At 45.1% G+C, this 18,813-nt stretch overlaps 1 protein-coding gene across 5 annotated transcripts in view; it reads left to right on the plus strand.

Moving 5' to 3' along the window:
• The window catches only part of prkcz (protein kinase C, zeta), a 741,785-nt gene that overhangs the window by 621,581 nt on the left and 101,391 nt on the right, over positions 1-18,813 (plus strand). Inside the window, exon 17 of one of the 5 annotated variants that reach the window (XM_072478046.1) lies at positions 15,276-15,330. The exons of the other annotated variants lie outside the window; for them this stretch is intronic. Coding sequence (XP_072334147.1) covers positions 15,276-15,320 — 45 coding nt within the window. The 3' untranslated portion in view covers positions 15,321-15,330. Of the gene's footprint in view, positions 1-15,275; positions 15,331-18,813 lie in introns of those variants that run through there. 5 annotated transcript variants of the gene reach the window in all.

An 18,813-nucleotide genomic window follows, 5' to 3' on the forward strand; every position in this document is an offset into this window, starting at 1 on the left:
AAGTGCGTCCATATCGTGAAGCGGCTCCTCTGCAATGCTGCTGATGCCGGATCTGATTTCTGTTTAGCCCTGCTGGCCTATCGCTCGGCCCCACTGTCCACAGGCCTCTCACCAGCCCAGCTGTTGATGGGTTGCGCCTTCAGGACCACTGTGCCGTCCATTCATGTTCCTAAACCCGACCATGCTCCAGTACTGCAAAGGATGCGACAGCCGCGTGCTCAGCAGAAGGTGGCACGTGACACTCGGGCAACTGATCTTCCTGCCCTGGCGCCTGGAGACAACGTCTACATACTAGAGGGTGGCTGTTCGGTAACTGCCGAAGTTCTCCGCCGTGTGGCTCCCCGCTCGTTCCTCGTTCGCATGCCTGATGACTCCATTCGCCGGCGTAATTGGCGGGCCCTTCGGCTGCTTCCGCGTTCACTACGTGATCATGCACCGGTGCCACGCCCTCCTGTTGTCTCTGATGTCGACTTCGTGGAGCTTCCTGCCACTCTGCCTATTCCTCTATCGCCCGTGGCCAGGCCCATTCCTCAGCCGGTGGATCCTGACCCACCCTTGAGGTGGTCAACCCGAATTCGCCGCCCACCTACTAGGCTGGACTTATGAGCCTGTTTGCACATTGGACTCACTGAATTGTTGTGCAACAATGTTAATGTGTTTCTCTTTTTGTCGTTCCAGGAGTTCTCTTTCGATATTTGATGATTGCACTTGTTTTGTTTGTGGTACAACCTTGTTGCTATATTTCACCTGACACATTCCTATGTATATAGTTTAGCCTCATGTACATGTTGTAAATATTGCACACACATATTCAGCTGCACTCAGTACACACCAATATTTATTACCATATAGGCACATATTCTTGTGAAAAGGGGGATGTCATGATATCCATATTAACATATCATGGTGCAATCACACACACACACTGATGAACAGATCGACGGACCAATCAACACACACGCAACATCATAGCCAATCACCAGTGAGAGCACACGCACTATAAAACAGGGAACACCACAGTTCCCGCAGATTCCACCAGGAGATAGCTCAGAGCACAGAGCTCACAGCATGCCACTCAGACATACACCATGTGCTGAGTGCCTCTCTAAGATCATGCTCGGGCTGGGTCCACAGGTTAACTGATGAAGTACGAACCACAGTCAGAAGATAACAGTTGTTGTTATCCAGAATAATAAAACAGAGTTGTACCATCTACAACCGTGTTGGTTCGTTTGTATAGCGGAACACCCAACACGACAATTACCACCTCATTTTTCAATACCCGGGACATGACATCTGCGAATCCCTGCCAGTACCCCCTGAGTTTAGGGCACGACCAGAACATGGTTAGCCGAGCAGTCTGACAGTTAACAGCCCTTTGAATTTTAGATATTTCCTTTCTCTCCATTTGTTTCAAACTACCAAAGTCAATCCATAACCTTTTATCATTTGTACTTTTTGTAGAGTACGTTTAGCCCACAAAGAAGGATTATCTGCATACGGCAGAGGTAGATAGATTCTTGACTAACAAGGGAGTCAATGGGCATAGGGGGAAGGCAGGAAAGTGGGATTGAGGCCACAATCCGATCAGCCATAATCTTATTGAATGACGGTGCAGGCCTACTCCTAATTTCTATGTTGGTAAAACATTCAATATACTGGGCGGGATTCTCCAACCCCCCGCCGGAGCGGAGAATCCCTGGGGTGCGGCGTGAATCCCGCTCCTACGCTGGCTGCCGTATTCTCCGGCACCAGTTTTCGGGCAATGGTGGGGATCACGCCACGCCGGCCGGGGCCGTTGGCAGCGCCCCTCCCCCCCCCCCGGCAATTCTTCGGGCCCCGATGGGCCAAGCGGCCGTCGGTTTCTGACCAGTTCCGACGGCGTGGATTGGACATGGTCCCACATGGTGGGACCTGGCTGGTAGGCCGGTTGGTGCGGTCCTCGGGGCGGCGGGGGTGGGGGGGTAGGGGGGCACGGTGGCGTGGTCCGCAATCGGGGCCCACCAATCTGCGTGCGGGCCTGTGCCGTGGGGGCACTTCTTCCTTCCGCGCTGGCCCCTGTAGGGCTCCGCCATGGCCGGCACGGAGAAAAAAAAACCCTGCACATGCGTGGAACCAGGCCAGTGGCTCTGCGCATGCGCTAACTCGTGCTGCCGCGGTGCCAACCCCTCCGGCGCCGGCCTAGCCCCCGGAAGTGCGAAGTATTCCGCAACTTCCGGGCGGCCCGACGCCGGAGTGGTACATGCCGTTTTTCACGCCTGCGTCAAGCCATAGCGGCGATTCTGAAGAATCCCGCCCACTATCTTTAGAATGCCCATTGTGCACTTAACATATTTGACAAATTGAATCCTATATCCATTGTCCCCATGAGAACCAATATTTTGGCCGTCAAAGTATTTTTAGCAATCCTTTTCCTGTCCTGCACACAAAAAGCAGGCTAAAAGTAACCCGACCAATTACTGCCCCATCAGCCTTCTCTCGATCGTCAATAAAATGATGGAAGGGGTTGTCGACAATGCTATCAAGCGGCAGTCACTCAGGAATAACCTGCTCCCTGAAGTTTAATTTGGGTTCCGGCAAAGAAACTCTGCTCCTGATCTCATTACATCCTTGGTCCAAACATGGACAAATTAACTGAACTCTGGAGGTGAGTTGAGAGTGACTGCCCTTGACATGAAGGCAGCATTTGACTGTTTGTGGCATCAAGGAGTCCTTGCAAAACTGGAGTCAGGGGCGGGGGGGAATTGGTTGAAAGTCATATCTAACACAAGGAGGATGGTTGTTGACGGTCCAAGGACATGAGTTATTCAGGGTAGTGTCACAGGCCAAACCATCTTCAGATGCTTCATGAATGATCATTTCTCCATTATAAGGTCAGAAGTGGGCAGCACGGTAGCATAGTGGTTAGCACTGCGGCTTCACAGCACCGGGGTCCCTGGTTCGATTCCCGGCTTGGGTCACTGTCTGTGTGGAGTCTACACGTTCTCCCCGTGTCTGTGTGGGTTTCCTCCGGGTGCTCCGGTTTCCTCCCACAGTCCAAAGACGTGCAGGTTAGGTGGATTGGCCACACTAAATTGCCCTTAGTGTCCAAAAAGGTTAGGAGTTATTGGGTTAGGGGGATAGGGTGGAAGGGAGGGTTTAAATGGGTCGGTGCAGACTCGATGGGCCAAATGGCCTCCTTCTGCACTGTATGTTCTATGTTATCTATGTTAAGTGGGGATGTTTGCTGATGATTTCGCAGTCTTCAACACCATTTACAACTCTTGAGATACTAAAGCCAGAGCTGCACTATCTTCAGGCGTAGACTGCTAAGTGACATATTAGGTCTGCGCCACAAAAGTGCAAAGTAATAACTGCCTCCAACAAGAGAGAATCTAACCATCTCTTAATATTCAATGGCATTACCATTGCTGAGCCCCCTCTATCAGCATCGTGGTCACCATTGACCAGAAATTGAACTGGACCAACCATATAAATACTATGGTTACAAGAGCAGGCCAGACGCTGGGAATTCTGAAGAAAATCGCACACTTGACTTCCTAAAGCCTGTCCACCATCTACATGCTAAAGTCAGGAATGTCACCGTTCCTTCACTGCCACTGGGTTAAATTCCTGGAATTCCCTTCCTAAACTTCCGGTGGGACTGCAGCAGTTCAAGAAGGCAGCGCACCACCACCTTTTCAAGGACATTTAGTGATGGGCAATAAATGCTGGCCTAGCCAGCAACATCCATACCCTAAATAATTAAAAAATTACTGCCCAAAGTCATGTTAATAATCCCTGCACTATGAATTTCTTTATTTGCTCTGTATGTAGAAAGCTAGCAATTAAGAAATATAATTTGTAAAATAATTTTCTCTGTTTTGACTACTAAAGTCAAGTACATTGCCATATATGTATGAAATACATGGAATGCTCTTAGCAAATTTGTTTCTCGTTCAATCATCTAACTCCTATCGATATTACTATTTCACTTGAATTGGCCATATGCACACTATTTCAAAACAAAATAAAACCAAAATTATTTTTATTTCATCGATTTAAAGTGCCCAATGGTTTGTTTTTTTCCCAATTAAGGGGCAGTTTAGCATGGCCAATCCACCTAACCTGCACATCTTTTGGGTTATGCGGGTGAGACCCAAGCAGACACGGGGAGAATGTGCAAACTCCACAAGGACAGTTACCCGGGGCCGGGATTGAACGGAGATTGAAGTAATTTGGATGTTGCTATCTGGATCTTGCACAGGGCCAAATTCAAAGAAATCAAACTGGTTGCATATTATTAACGATCAAATTGTGCGTAATTATCTGACAATGCCATGGTTGTAAAGTGCATCATAATAAAACCTGAGCTTTTGATGGGTTTATAAACAGGGGCATAAAGTACAGAAGCCATAAGTTTTGCTAAACCTATAGAAAACAGTTTAGCCCCACTGTGTCTATCGTTACCAATTCTGGGTACTTGAGGAATGTGAGGGGCAGAGTTAAAGGTGGGGGAATCAAGGGCCTGGAAACAAAAGAAGCACCAGGCTCATGAATTCTTTCCCTGGCCCTGCCTCTCCAAACCTCCCACACACCTTCGTCCACTCTGTCATTGGAAAAGTGATGGAAGCGTCACTTACTCAGCAACAGCCTGCTCACCAGTGCTCAGTTTGGTATCGACCAAAGCTATTCAGCTCTAGACCTCATTGCAGCATTTGTCCAAACTTGAACAAAGGAGCTGAATTCCAAACCTGAGGCGGAGACGTACCTAGCACATTTTTGGAGGCCAATCATTGAACCCCAGGATATAGTTGTGAGAGTTCATCTAGGTAGTGTCCTGGTCCAACCATCTTTAGCTGCGTCATCAATACCCTTCCCTCCAACATGAGGTCAGAAGTGCAAATGTTTTGGGCGACACATTGGCGCAGTGGTTAGGACTGCTGCCTCACTGAGCCGAAGACTCAAGTTCGATCTACGCCCCGAGTACTGTCCATGTGGAGTTTGCACATTCTCCCCGGGTGTGCATGGGTCTCACCCCCACAACCTAAAGATGTGCAGGGTGGGTGAATTGGCCACGATAAATTGGCTCTTAATTGGGAAAAAAAGAAGTGGGTACTCTAAATTTATTTTTAAAATGTGCAGGTATTTGATTGCAGTGTTCACTAACATTTGCAACTCCTCAGCTACCAAAGTAGCATGTAGTGCAACTCGGATGACATTCAGGCTTGGGGTGATAAGTATCAAATAACATTTATGCCATGTATGTGCCAGGCAATGATCCTCTCCAACAAGGGAGGATCTAATCATCTCACCTTAGCATTCAATGCATTACCATTGCTAGGTCCTCTGGCATCAACATCCTGGGGGTCACCATTGATCAGAACCTGAGCTGGACCAATTGCAAAATATGTCGAAGAACCATCTGTGCCTCCTCAAGCCAGGTCAAACTCTCAATATCTTGGGCTTCCCATGCTTAGATTCTTATCACCTCAAACATTTCATTACTAAACTTGAAATGAGTCACCTGGATGCCAAGGCCACCATGTTTTTCAAGGCACCATTCTTTTCCCTGCTGTTTTTCCCGATCTGGGTCTCTGAAATTCTGCTACGGTGTTTACTTTTAACTCTCACACAGCAGGTTGCCTGTTGCGCACTGAGCTATATTTCTGCTGAAGTTCACCTTCTTTTGATTTGGTCGATGAAGGCCCCAACCAAAATTCCCCATCAAATCCGCTCTCAGCTACTTTTACCCAGAGTCATAAGCAAGAATAAAATAGTTCAGTATAAGATTAAGTGTACAATGAAATTCAAGAAGTGAACAGTCCGTCATAGTATTTAAGTTAGTTGTCGTCAATTAGCAAGAAAACCAAAGTTGGGGATTCCAAGAGTTCTTGCATGTGGGACCCCCTATCTGATAGCAGTTTGTGTTGTCATTTGTCTCTGCATGGACTACCATTCATGTGGTTGCTCTGTATCCTTGTTCTTACACTTTTTATACAGGTCCCTTTTCCTTCCCACACCTCATAAGTAGTCACCCCAAATTTAACTGCTGTGTAGCTTGTTTTACAAGTCCTGATAACAGATTGGAGGGCAATGCCTTGGGGTGAGGCTCCTGGTGCAATGGCAATCTGAGATTTGTACTCTGAACTGTCGAGACTGCGACATGTTATCATCATTGTTTCCACTGGTGCTTTGGCATAGAGCGCTCTGCCACTGATTTAATCCAGGCGCAGCAGCCAAAGTATTCTCCCCATCTTCACTTGTCATGTCGTCATCTACAGGGAAGGGATTTTACTTCTATTTCTTTATGCCTTCTCCAAGGGATCCCTTTTAAGACCGCTTTCTAAACCATTTTGTCTTTCAACCACTCGTCAGTTGAAGAATTAGCCCAAGGGAAATTGGACCTATCTGAGCATTCTTGGGGTTTACCTTAAAACCCACCAGTTCGAGCAATCTCAAGAGTACCTTCAGCAGCCCCTCATGCTCTGCCTCTCTCTTCAAGAACAGCAACAAGCTGTCTGCAACCTGAACAAGCCGGCATGGGTGACTGCATTCTGTCAAACAGTTGGCCACACACTGATGGAAAATAAACAAATTATTGTGGCACTGTAGCCACAAACAGCCGTGTTTGTGCAGCAAAAGCTCCCTTTTGATTTTGTACTACGGCTTAGTATCTTTCAGGCATCCTGACCATCAATATTTCCAGGTTGTAGGGACCAGCAGTTGTTAACACCCATGCCTCACGTGTCACAGGGGTATTACAACTATTTCCTCATTATAGTCCTCCCCACCCCACAGACAATTGCTTTCCATATCACTGTAACATTAATGACCGGCATCCATTGGCAACCCTGTTGGTCCCGTTTCATTTGTATGCACGTCTACTTTGTTTGGAGGGGCCCCACCTTGTAATGCAGATGTTTTGATACCACCTCAGCCACTGCATCATCTGTAAAACTTCCTGAACTTAGAGGATTCCAGTTGGCCCGAGGAGGTAAGTGAACTATCATTTTATTTTATATTTTTATTCTCCTCTTTTCACATTTTCTCCCAAATTTACACCCAATAATAAACAGTAATCAGTAACGAATGTAATGTCAATCCCCGTATAAATAACAATGATCCCATCCTCCCACTAAACCCCAAACATTAGCCCGCATGTTAACATAAACAAATGACAAAAAGGAATCAAGAATCACACACAGTCACCATTAACACATGCAGTCCCTCTCCCCCCCAACCCTCACAGCACCCCCGCTAATATTCAATATAATCCAATTCTCGAAAGTGCATAATGAATAATGCCCATGAATTGTAGAACCCCTCCATCTTTGTGAACTATCATATAGAGGCTCCGGTGCCTCTAGATCAGTTCGCAGAACTCCGAGGGTTCCAAAGTCAGTCCAGCCATTTAACATTATTTTAAAGCTTTCCTTTCAGCTTGACCAATTGACGATACTTGTTTCACTTTGTTAGCTACTGATAGGCGCATTAATCAGCCTATCAGCAGCCAACAAACTGAGAAGCCAGCCTCTGATTGGACAAGCTAGAAATATTTTAATTTAAACTCGGTCAGGGCCGCACGGTGGCGCAGTGGTAGTACTGCAGTCTCACGGCGCCGAGGTCCCAGGTTCGATTCCGGCTCTGGGTCACTGTCCGTGTGGAGTTTGCACATTCTCCCCGTGTTTGCGTGGGTTTCGCCCCCACAACCCAAAGATGTGCAGGTTAGGTGGATTGGCCATGCTAAATTGCCCCTTAATTGGAAAAATGAATTGGGTACTCTAAATTTTTTTTTTAAATTTTAACTCGGTTAAGTGAGAGGGCAGGCCTGAGGCCGAGAAGGGGTGCAGGGCCCGAGAGACACAAAGAGGGACTGGGCCAGGCCATGATGGCCGGAGAGACTAGTCAGCCTATCAGCAGCCAGTGAACTGGGAAGCTGGTCTCTGATTGGACGAGCTGGAAATACTTTAACTTAAACTCAGTTAAGTGAGAGGCTGGAGCCTTGGGGGCCCGAGGCAGAGAGAGAGGGAGCGGGACCCAAGCGGCGGCAAGAGAGGCCACAGGGGCCCGAGAGACAGAGAGAGGAGCTGGGTCAGCAGGGGGAGGGCCAGTGCCTCGGTAGCTCGAGAGCAGGGTGACAGAGAGCGTTTGTGTTTTATGTGCTCCCATTCAAAATGACAAAAGGTAAGACTTGGCAATATTTGTTGAATAACATAACATTTTAATTGTAAGTGCATACATATGAGACTTAAAAACATCTTTTGAGTTTGCTTTTGTATGTTTACCTATTGGGTAATAATTTTTTGAGGTAGAATTCTTCAATCAAATGGGCATGTTTCAGAGGGGTTCTGTCAGTAATCTTGGGAGATCAAAAGATTTCCGTGGCTGTAAAGGTTTGGGAAACACTGATCGAGGTAGTTCCCTCTTTTTCTCCAGCCTTTCCAATCATAGTATCTGAGTGGATAGAGGCTGCATGTGGCCCCTTCACACACTACCTTTCTGAGTACTGCATGGATTTTGCCTTGGGGTTTCATGGATCTGATAAACGATTTAAGGTTGAGGTCCTGTTGATTTGGCGGCCTCCCATCTCCCTTTTTTGTTTGCGAGCCGGCAGGAACATGCAGAATGCCTTACATTTGCAAACGTAACACTCCCATCCCTGGGCCACCACTTTCCGGGTACTTCCTTCTTGTTGCTATCTCTAAAGTGGGTCCTCCCTTATCAGATCCTTTCTTCTTTATCTCCATTTTGCAGACCTGGCCTTTCAGCTAGTTCATTACTGTGGCAGATCAATGATTTCACAGTTGTGGGTCTAGTCCCTCTCTATCACTCCTCCCCTAGCAGTGTTGTAAGTCAGCCATAGCCTATCAGCAAATGCCACCAGGTGTTAGCTTGGGCCTTGTGTCATGCTGCTAAGGTTCAAAAGGGGTTGACTTTTGCCTTGCCTCATCAATAATAATCTTTTGTTAGTTACACAAGTAGGCTTACATTAACACCGCAATGAAGTTACTGTGAAAATCCCCTAGTCGCCACACTACGGTGCCTGTTCGGATATACTGAGAAAGAATTCAGAATGTCCAATTCACCTAACGAACACGACTTTTGGGAGAAAACCAGAGCATCTGGAGGAAACCCACGCAGATACGGGGAGAACGTGCAGACTCCGCACAGTGACCCAAGCTGGGAGTTGAACCCGGGTCCCTGGTGCTGTAAAGCAACAGTGCTAACCACTGTACTACCATGCCGCCCACAGCTGATCAATCCTCAATTTCAGAACCTCATAATTTCCCTCCCTTCTCTTGGTCTCTTGTGGAAGGCCAGCAGAAACAGTTAGATTCAGTGAAAAGCAGCAAGTGTAATTTTTCCCCTCGTCCAGGTCATTTAGAGCAACCATTTCCAGAAACTAGGCTTTTTTCCGAGAGGGACACAATTAATAAGTAGGGAAACTATGCTAAGCCTGCCTCAAACTTTGGATAGACCATACTCAGAAGCATAGAATCCCTACAGTGCAGAAGGAGGCCATTCAGCCCATTGAGTCTGCATCGACCCTCTGGAAAAGCACCCTACCTAGGCCCACTCCCCGCATACCAATAACCCCACCTAACCTTTGTACACTAAGGGGTAATTGATCATGATTAATCCACCTAACCTGCACATCTTTGGACAGTGGGAGGAAACCTGAACTCCCGAAGGAAACCTATACAGAAACGGAGGGGGGGGGGGGGCGGTCGCAAACTCCACACAGTCACCAAGGCCGGAATTGAACCCAGGTCCCTAGCTCTTGAGAGGAAGCAGTGCAAACCACCATGCCACAAAAACACCACATGCTGTTCTGGTCACCATATCATAACAAGGGTATAGAATTTCTGGAGAGGATACAGAGAAGATGCACATGGATGATAACAGAAATACATGGGTATACACTGGTTTGCATATCAGAAAAGAACAGGTGTACAGGTGTGGGGAGTGTCCCATGCGGGTCTGGGTCTTTGAAATAATTACACTGGTAGAAGTGTTTTTATTCCTTCTAACTCTCTCAGAGTAACTATGAGTGTAAAACTGGCAGAACCAACCAAAATTAGTGATTTGAATCACTTTGTCGGATGGTTCGCAGTGCAGCGCACTTACACAGGGGAAGTTAGCCGCTCTGGACAATTGCCAGGTAAACCCTTGTCTGGGAATTTCCGAGAGGGATTCCCCACCATATTTTTGAGTACCCCACAAATCTGACGCTGGGAGCCAGGAAGTTCCGGGCCAAATATTGTCTGCTGCCCAATTCAGTAGATGGATATTCACCTATTTAACATTCCTTTTTTCTTTGTTTAAAGTACCCAATAAAGCCAATTTAGCGTGGCCAGTCCACTTACCCTGCACATCTTTGGGTTGTGGGGGTGAGACCCACGCAGACACGAGGAGAATGTGCAAACTCCACACGGACAGTGACCCAGGGCCAGGATCGAACCCGGGTCCTCAAAGCCATCCTATTTAACATTCTTTATCTTCATGCATCTCTTGGTAATAGCATCTGCAAATACAGAGTAATCTTTCCCATGTATGCTGACCATAACCACTTCTTCTTCACCACCCTCTCAATCTCACTACTTTTTCTGTAATGTTATATGGCTTGTTCAACATACAGTCTTGGATAAACTGCAATTTCCTCCTGCTCAATGTTGATAAGATTGATCCCATTGTCTTGAGCTACCACCACAAACTCTACCCCGTCATCACTGATCCATCCCCTTCCCAGCCACGTCTCAACCTGGACCATGCCATTCACAACCTCAATGTACAAGAATCATCCAGACTCAACGTTAGCTCCATTTTTTCTCCACAGATGCTGCCAGACCTGCTGAGACTGTCCAGTATTTTCAGTTTTTGTTCCCTCTTTTTTAAATTTTTCTTTGATCACCCCTTTTAACGTTTCTACTTTTGACTCAGCATTAATTTTCTCTGTGAAGCACTTGGGTAATTTATTTTGATTGTACTTTCCTCTACTGTATTTCTTCTCTGTTTTCTTAACATTTGTGATGGGGTTACAGGGGAGAAGAGAGATAGTTAGAAGTGAGAGGCAGGTTGGCTATCAGGTAACAAGATTTTACTTGCATCTTTTATAGGACTGCAAGTGAGATGTTATTGTCTTACCAGAAATGAGAACAATATTCAAATGTTGAATGTTTTTTGGCTTTGTAGCAGGTTGAGCTGTTGAGCGAAAAGTATTGTCTCAAAAAGAGAAACTGTAGATCCTAGAGCTAACTCTGGCGGGAAATATATGAGATCTGAGGTTAAATGAGATTCTGATGCCTTTCGGGCATTACAAGATGAAGATGGTCCAAATCGAACATTACAGAATCAGAATCACAGAAAATACACTACAGGTGACCCTTTGCCATCGAGTCTGCACCGACACATGAAAAACACCTGACCTACTGCCTAATCCCATTTGCCAGCACTTGGCCCATAGCCTTGAATGTTATGACCTGCCAAGTGCTCATCCAGAATGTGAGGCAACCCGCCTCTGCCACCCACAGGCAGTGAATTTCACACTAAAAACTACCTGCCCCTCACCTTGAGCTTTGTGTCTTCTCGTGACTGACCTTTCAACTAAGGGGAACAGCTGCTCCCTGTCCACCATGTCCATGCCCCTCATAATCTTGTACACTTTGATCAGGTCGCCCTTCAGTCTTCTCTGCACCAACAAAAACAACCCAAGCCTATCCAACCTCTCTTCATAACTTAAATGTTCCATCCCAGGCAACATCCTGGTGAATCTCCTATACACCCGCTCCAGTGCAATTACATCCTATAAAGTGGCGACCAGAACTGCACACACTACTCCAGCTGTGGCCTCACCAAAGTTCGACATTTTAAAAAATTTAGAGTAGCCAATTATTTTTTTCAAGTAAGGGGCAATTTAGCATGGCCAATCCACCTATCCTGCACATCTTTGGGTTGTGGGGGTGAAACCCACACAGACACGGGGAGAATGTGCAAACTCCACACAGACAGTGACCCAGGGCTAGGATTTGAACCCGGGTCCTCAGCGCCGTAGGCAGCAATGCTAACCACTGTGCCACTGTGCAGCCCTCTGCTTTTGTCATCTATGCCTCGAGTGATAAAGGCAAGTGCCTTTTTCACCACCCAATTAACCTGACCTCCCACCTTCAGAGATCTACAGACAAACGCAAAGGTTCTTTTGTACCTCGGTACTTCCCAGTGTCATGCTGTTCATTGAATACTTCCTAGTCAAATTTCTCCTTCCAAAGTGCATCATCTCACACTTTTTAAAAATAAATTTAGAGTACCCAATTAATTTTTTCCAATTAAGGGGCAATTTAGTGTGGCCAATCCACCTACCCTGCACATCTTTGGGTTGTGGGGGCGAAAACCACACAAACAAGGGGAGAATGTGCAAACTCCACACAGACCATGACCCAGCACTTTTCACACTTAAAGGTAAGAGATTGTACAGTAGCTGTTGAGCTTGCAAGCAGCATGAGTGAATTGTCTCTGAAGAACTGAAATAAATTTTCCTTTTATAACCAGCATCTAGTGGTGAACAAGATAGTAATTTAGCTATCACAATGAGCATTGGAAGTTTTACGCAATCTAAGGAGGGGAATTATCAGTAAAGAGTGTGTAGGATTAGATCATAAATTGAGGTGGTCACACCTTAGAAAAGAGACAAAGGCCTGATGAGCCTATGATGTAAAAATATGGATTGGAGTTGAAAAATAAGTACGTTTATTCAATGAGTCGCTGAAGGATACAGTTAAAGAAAATGTCAGCTAAAGTTCCTGCTGCAGAATCTTGTCTGATGACCTCTACTGGAAAATGTGGACATCAGGTGAGGATTGATTCAAACTCAGCTGTGATGCTTTCTATCGACACACATTGGCAAGGCAATCGCATAAGTAATAAGTACCAGTTCTTATGGAATGGCACTCAGCAAGGGTTCAACACTTTTAAGAGTAGAGACAGAAAATAATGTGCAAGTAAGTAAATTAGTGCATTGGAAAATAATTGGAAACAAACAGATAAGTGTACAGCAGATTATTTGGGTGCAAGTAGATATCATGTCACTAAGCAATAACGGTGTTATTGGGTGATGAATTATTGTGGTAAAATGCACCACCCTCTCTGACAAAGAATATTGGTGTGCTGCTCTTTACTCTATTTCCAATACAAACTTTCAGTTTTGTAGTAATAACCATGCATTCCCATTAGCCAAAACAATTAGCTAGTAAAAAGACTGGCATTGAAACTTTTTTTATTGGTTAAATTAAAATGGATTCATAATGGTAACTTTTCCATTTCACTGAAAAATGTGAAATAGTAACAATGCAAACATGTGCACAAACTTATGAATTAGGAGCAGAATATGGCACTTCAGCCTGCTCTACAATTTGATCAGATCGTGGCTGATCTGATTGTGGCCTCTACTTCTCTACCTTCCTGTTGAAAAATAAATTTAGAGTACCCAATTAATTTTTTCCAATTAAGGGGCAATTTAACATATCCAATCCACCTACCCTGCCAATCTTTGGGTTGTGGGAGCGAAACTCACGCAGGCACGGGGAGACTGTGCAAACTCCACACGGACAGTGATCCAGAGCCGGGATCAAGACTGGGACCTCGGGGCCATGAGGCAGCAGTGCTAACCACTGCGCCGCCGAGTTGTCCTTTCTACTTTCCCCCATCACCCTTTTGACTCCCTTGTCAGCCAAAAATCTATTTAACTGAATCATAAAAATATTCAATGACCCTGCCTTCACTGTTCTCTGGGGATGAAAATTCCTGAAACTAGCAACCCTTGAGAGAAAAAAATTCTCTTAATCTCCATCTTAAACGGGGGCCCCTGATTTTTAAACTGTTTCACCTAGTTTTTGATTCTCCCACCCTGTCAAATCCCCTCAGGATCTTGTATGTTACAATAAGATCGCCTCTCATTCTTCTAAACTGCAATGAGGATAGAAACTGCCCAACATTTTCTCATTAAGACAACCACTTCATCCCAAGGGTCAGTCAAGTGAACCTTCTCTGCACTGCTTTTAATGCAATTTTATTATTTCTTAAAATGAAGATCAAAACAGTATGCAGCACTTCAGATGTGGGCTCGCCCTGTACACTGGCTGTCCTGTGCAACTGTAGCAAAACGTCCTGACTTTTACATTCCATTCTCCTTGCAATGAGCAACAACGTCCCATTTATAGAATCCCTACAGTGCAGAAGGAGGCCATTCGGCCCATCAAGTCTGCGCCGACACCTAGAAAGAGCACTCTACCTAGGCCCAATCCCCGCTCTAGACCTGTAACCCCACCCAACCTTTGGACTCTTAAGTGACAATTTATCATTGCCAGTCCACCTAACCTGCACATCTTTGGACTGTGGCAAGAAACCGGAGCACCCGGAGGTAACCCATGCAGACATGGGGAGAAAGTGCAAACTCCACACAGACAGTTACGCGAGATCGGAATCAGACCCTGGTCCCTGGAGCTGTGAGGCAGCAATGCTAGCTACCGTGCCGCCTAATCACTTGCTGCATACTCAATATTTGCAATTCATGTACCAGGCACTCCGATCCCTCTGTACCGGAAACCTTTGTAATCTCTCTTATAAATGATATGCTGTTTTTCTATTCTTCCTGCCAAAGTGGACAAATATGCATTTTCTCACATTCTACTCCTCCATCTGCCGAATTTCTGTCCATTTGCTTAAATTACCTGTATCCCTTCGCAGACTCTATGTCCGCTTCACAATCCTCCACCCTCTCTTTGTGTCACCATCAAATTTAGTAACCATTCATTTAGTCCATTACATACTATATTGTTGATTTCATGCCATTATTTCAGAAGTTCAATCTGGATGATAAATTCTTCGAATTTATTATTTCCAAAAATTTGCCTGCCAGTATTAGCAGCAGGATAATCCACTTTTCTTACTGAAATTAAAATGTGAACAGCACCACAATTAATACCATTCTTTCTAGTTAACTTGTTTGGTGTTGTAACGGTATAGTTTATTTTCATACGTTTGTGATTCATATATCATATGTTACTTGATCCAGCAGTGCACCACTGGGATTCTTCTTTTGCAGTTGGTATTTTCAAATGGGGAGATCGCAAAATCAATATTTTCTATTTGCTGTGTAACCAGATGGATGTCCTGTTTATTCAATGGACTAAGAGTGAGAATATAAATTTCAGCAGGTACATTCACTTGAGAGTGCCCAGAATGTAGGAGCATGAAATGAGCTTGAAGCAAAATATACCTAATGTTGTGTTTGATGCTAGGTGCTGCCTCTTCCCTGCCCCCACTTCAGATCAACAGAATATTGAAAGCGCCGAGCTGTTTGCTCCATGACAGGCTTTGTGAAGAATAAGGCAGCAGATGCCACAGCAGGATAGGTAAATGATGAATGAGTTTGAACTGCAGAAGATACCATTTATCTTTCAGGCTGGTTTCTTTTTTTATTCATTTTTTCCTGGCATGTATACATCAATGATTGCTGGGGTAAAACTCTACTAGTGATGGCAGTTTTAGTACCACACTTAAGTAAACATTCTTCATGTGGAACCCTAGATATTCTCCATTTTCAGGAGGGGGGAATAGGCTCAGCAAGGGCTTTGACATTGCAGTAAGGACACTCCTACTTCTCCCCAGCTCTACATTCAGCTGAGTACTTCCTAAAAACTTGCTTCTTTGTAGGTAGGCTCAGCAACCCTGATCAGAAACTAGCGACCGCTGAGAGAAAAACAATTCTCTTAATCTTCGTCTTAAACAGGAGGCCCTAATTTTTAAATTGTTTCACCTAGTTTTTGTCTCACCCAGCCTGTCAAGTCAAATTCAGCTGCATTTCCTGATCACAGCTGATCTAGTATTGCTTGTACCAGAGTAGTTCAATTTCGTAATCTAACCTTAATTATTGTCACAAGTAGGCTTACGTTAACACTGCAATGAAGTTACTGTGAAAATCCCCTAGTCGCCACACTCCGATGCCTGTTCGGGTACACTGAGGAAGAATTCAGAATGTCCAATTCATCTCACAGCAGATCTGTCGAGTCTTGTAGAAGGAACCCTGAGCACCCGGAGGAAACCCACGCAGACACGAGGAGAACGCTCAGACTCCGCACAGTGACCCAAGTCGGGAATCGAACCTGGTACCCTGGCGCTGTGAAGTAACAGTGCTAACCACTGTTCTACCATGCCGCCCTGCTACCATGCCGCCCAAAGGTGTGCCTCAAATTAGACATCCTGTCTGCATAGGCAGAGAACATAACTATTTCTGGCAAAGGCCTTGGCTGCTTAGTCTTTTACCATTACCAATATGGCAACAGCACACCTGCTATGACTGCCCAATTGGATTGGATGCTTGGAAACCTGGTTTGCAGCTGTAGAGTGGGTGCCCTATCAAATTTCTAGACCACTTATTTTAAAAACAGAATTATTTTTTCCTTTTGACACATTCTTCTTTTTTTAAATAGTGGCTTATATTTCTTATCCAAGTCTATTGTACTAAAATGCACTTTAGAAACTTGAATGTATTAGCTTTTTTTCAATTTGTTGCTTGGTAGTATAGAATTTGGGTATTGCTGAAAAAAGAGACTGCTGTCAAAGGTTTTTGTCTTGCTGTCATTGGGACAGAATCACTAAAATACCAAATGTGAAAGGGAACAACAATTTATACTGCATGAGAAGAGGGTGTAGATTGGTTAGCAAATGGACTCTGATTGGTAGAGGCGCTGCCATGGAGAATGCACATGGGAGCAGTTAACTGCTGAGGTTTGTTTTAAGTTAAATCCAGACAGTTGAAAAAGGCACAAAGCCTGGACATTTTCTTTCTGTTTTCAAAAGGACAGGGCTCTGTGTGTGAATATATGTAGCTTCCAGCACACGTGAGTCACACTGCAAATCCGATTAATAATAAATTGATTGTTAGTGTAATACCTAGCATTATCAGGGTTGCTAAGTAAGTGTAGTCCAATCACAGAATCTCATCGAATGTTGGATACTGTGTTCCAAGGTTTACAAACACAGGCTGCTTGAATTCATGCAGTACTTTGCCTGTTGCAAATAGCCGAAGGGGTGTGCTGTTTGATACGATTCACCAGTCATTAGAAAATAGAACATAGAACATTACAGCGCAGTACAGGCCCTTCGGCCCTCGATGTTGCGCCGACCTGTGAAACCACTCTAAAGCCCATCTACACTATTCCCTTATCGTCCATATGTCTATCCAATGACCAGTTGAAAGCCCTTAGTGTTGGTGAGTCCACTACTGTTGCAGGCTGGGCAATCCACGCCCTCACTACTCTCTGAGTAAAGAACCTACCTCTGACATCTGTCTTATATCTATCTCCCCTCAATTTAAAGGTATGTCCCCTCGTGCTAGACATCACCATCCGAGGAAAAAGGCTCTCACTGTCCACCCTATCCAATCCTCTGATCATCTTGTATGCCTCAATTAAGTCACCGCTTAACCTTCTCTCTAACGAAAACAGCCTCAGGTTCCTCAGCCTTTCCTCATAAGATCTTCCCTCCATACCAGGCAACATTCTGGTAAATCTCCTCTGCACCCTTTCCAATGCTTCCACATCCTTCCTATAATGCGGCGACTAGAATTGCACGCAATACTCCAAATGCGGCCGCACCAGAGTGTTGTATAGCTGCAACATGACCTCATGGCTCCTAAACTCAATCCATCTACCAATAAAAGCTAACACACCGTACGCCTTCTTAACAACCCTCTCAACCTGGGTGGCAACTTTCAGGGATCTATGTACATGGACACCGAGATCTCTCTGCTCATCCACACTGCCAAGAATCTTACCATTAGCCCAGTACTCAGTCTTCCTGTTATTCCTTCCAAAATGAATCACCTCACACTTTTCTGCATTAAACTCCATTTGCCACCTCTCAGCCCAGCGCTGCAGATTATCTATGTCCCTCTGTAACTTGTAACATCCTTCTGCACTGTCCACAACTCCACCGACCTTAGTGTCATCTTCAAATTTACTCACCCATCCTTCTACGCCCTCCTCCAGGTCATTTATAAAAATGACAAACAGCAGTGGCCCCAAAACAGATCCTTGTGGTACACCACTAGTAACTGAACTCCAGTCTGAACATTTCCCATCAACCACCACCCTTTGTCTTCTTCCAGCTAGCCAATTTCTGATCCAAACTGCTAAATCACCCTGAATCCCATGCCTCCGTATTTTCTGCAGTAGCCGACCGTGGGGAACCTTATCAAACGCTTTACTGAAATCCATATACACCACATCAACTGCTTTACCCTCATCCACCTGTTTGGTCACCTTCTCAAAGAACTCTACAAGGTTTGTGAGGCACGACCTACCCTTCACAAAACCGTGTTGACTATCTCTAATCAAATTATTCCTTTCCAGATGATTATACATCCTATCTCTTATAAACCTTTCCAAGATTTTTCCCACAACAGAAGTAAGGCTCAGTGGTCTATAGTTACCGGGGTTATCTCTACTCCCCTTCTTGAACAAGGGGACAACATTTGCTATCCTCCAGTCTTCTAGCACTATTCCTGTAGACAAAGATGACTTAAAGATCAAGGCCAAAGGCTCAGCAATCTCCTCCCTAGCTTCCCAGATAATCCTAGGATAAATCCCATTCAGCCCAGGTGACTTATCTATTTTCACACTTTCCAGAATTGCTAACACCTCCTCCTTATGAACCTCAAGCCCTTCTAGTCTAGTAGCCTGAATCTCAGTATTCTCCTCGACAACATTGTCTTTTTCCTGTGTGAATACTGAAGAAAAATATTCATTTAGCACCTCTCCTATCTCCTCTGACTCC

This window comes from Scyliorhinus torazame, chromosome 16, assembly GCF_047496885.1.
Source record: "Scyliorhinus torazame isolate Kashiwa2021f chromosome 16, sScyTor2.1, whole genome shotgun sequence".
In the NCBI taxonomy this organism is placed as follows: domain Eukaryota; kingdom Metazoa; phylum Chordata; class Chondrichthyes; order Carcharhiniformes; family Scyliorhinidae; genus Scyliorhinus; species Scyliorhinus torazame.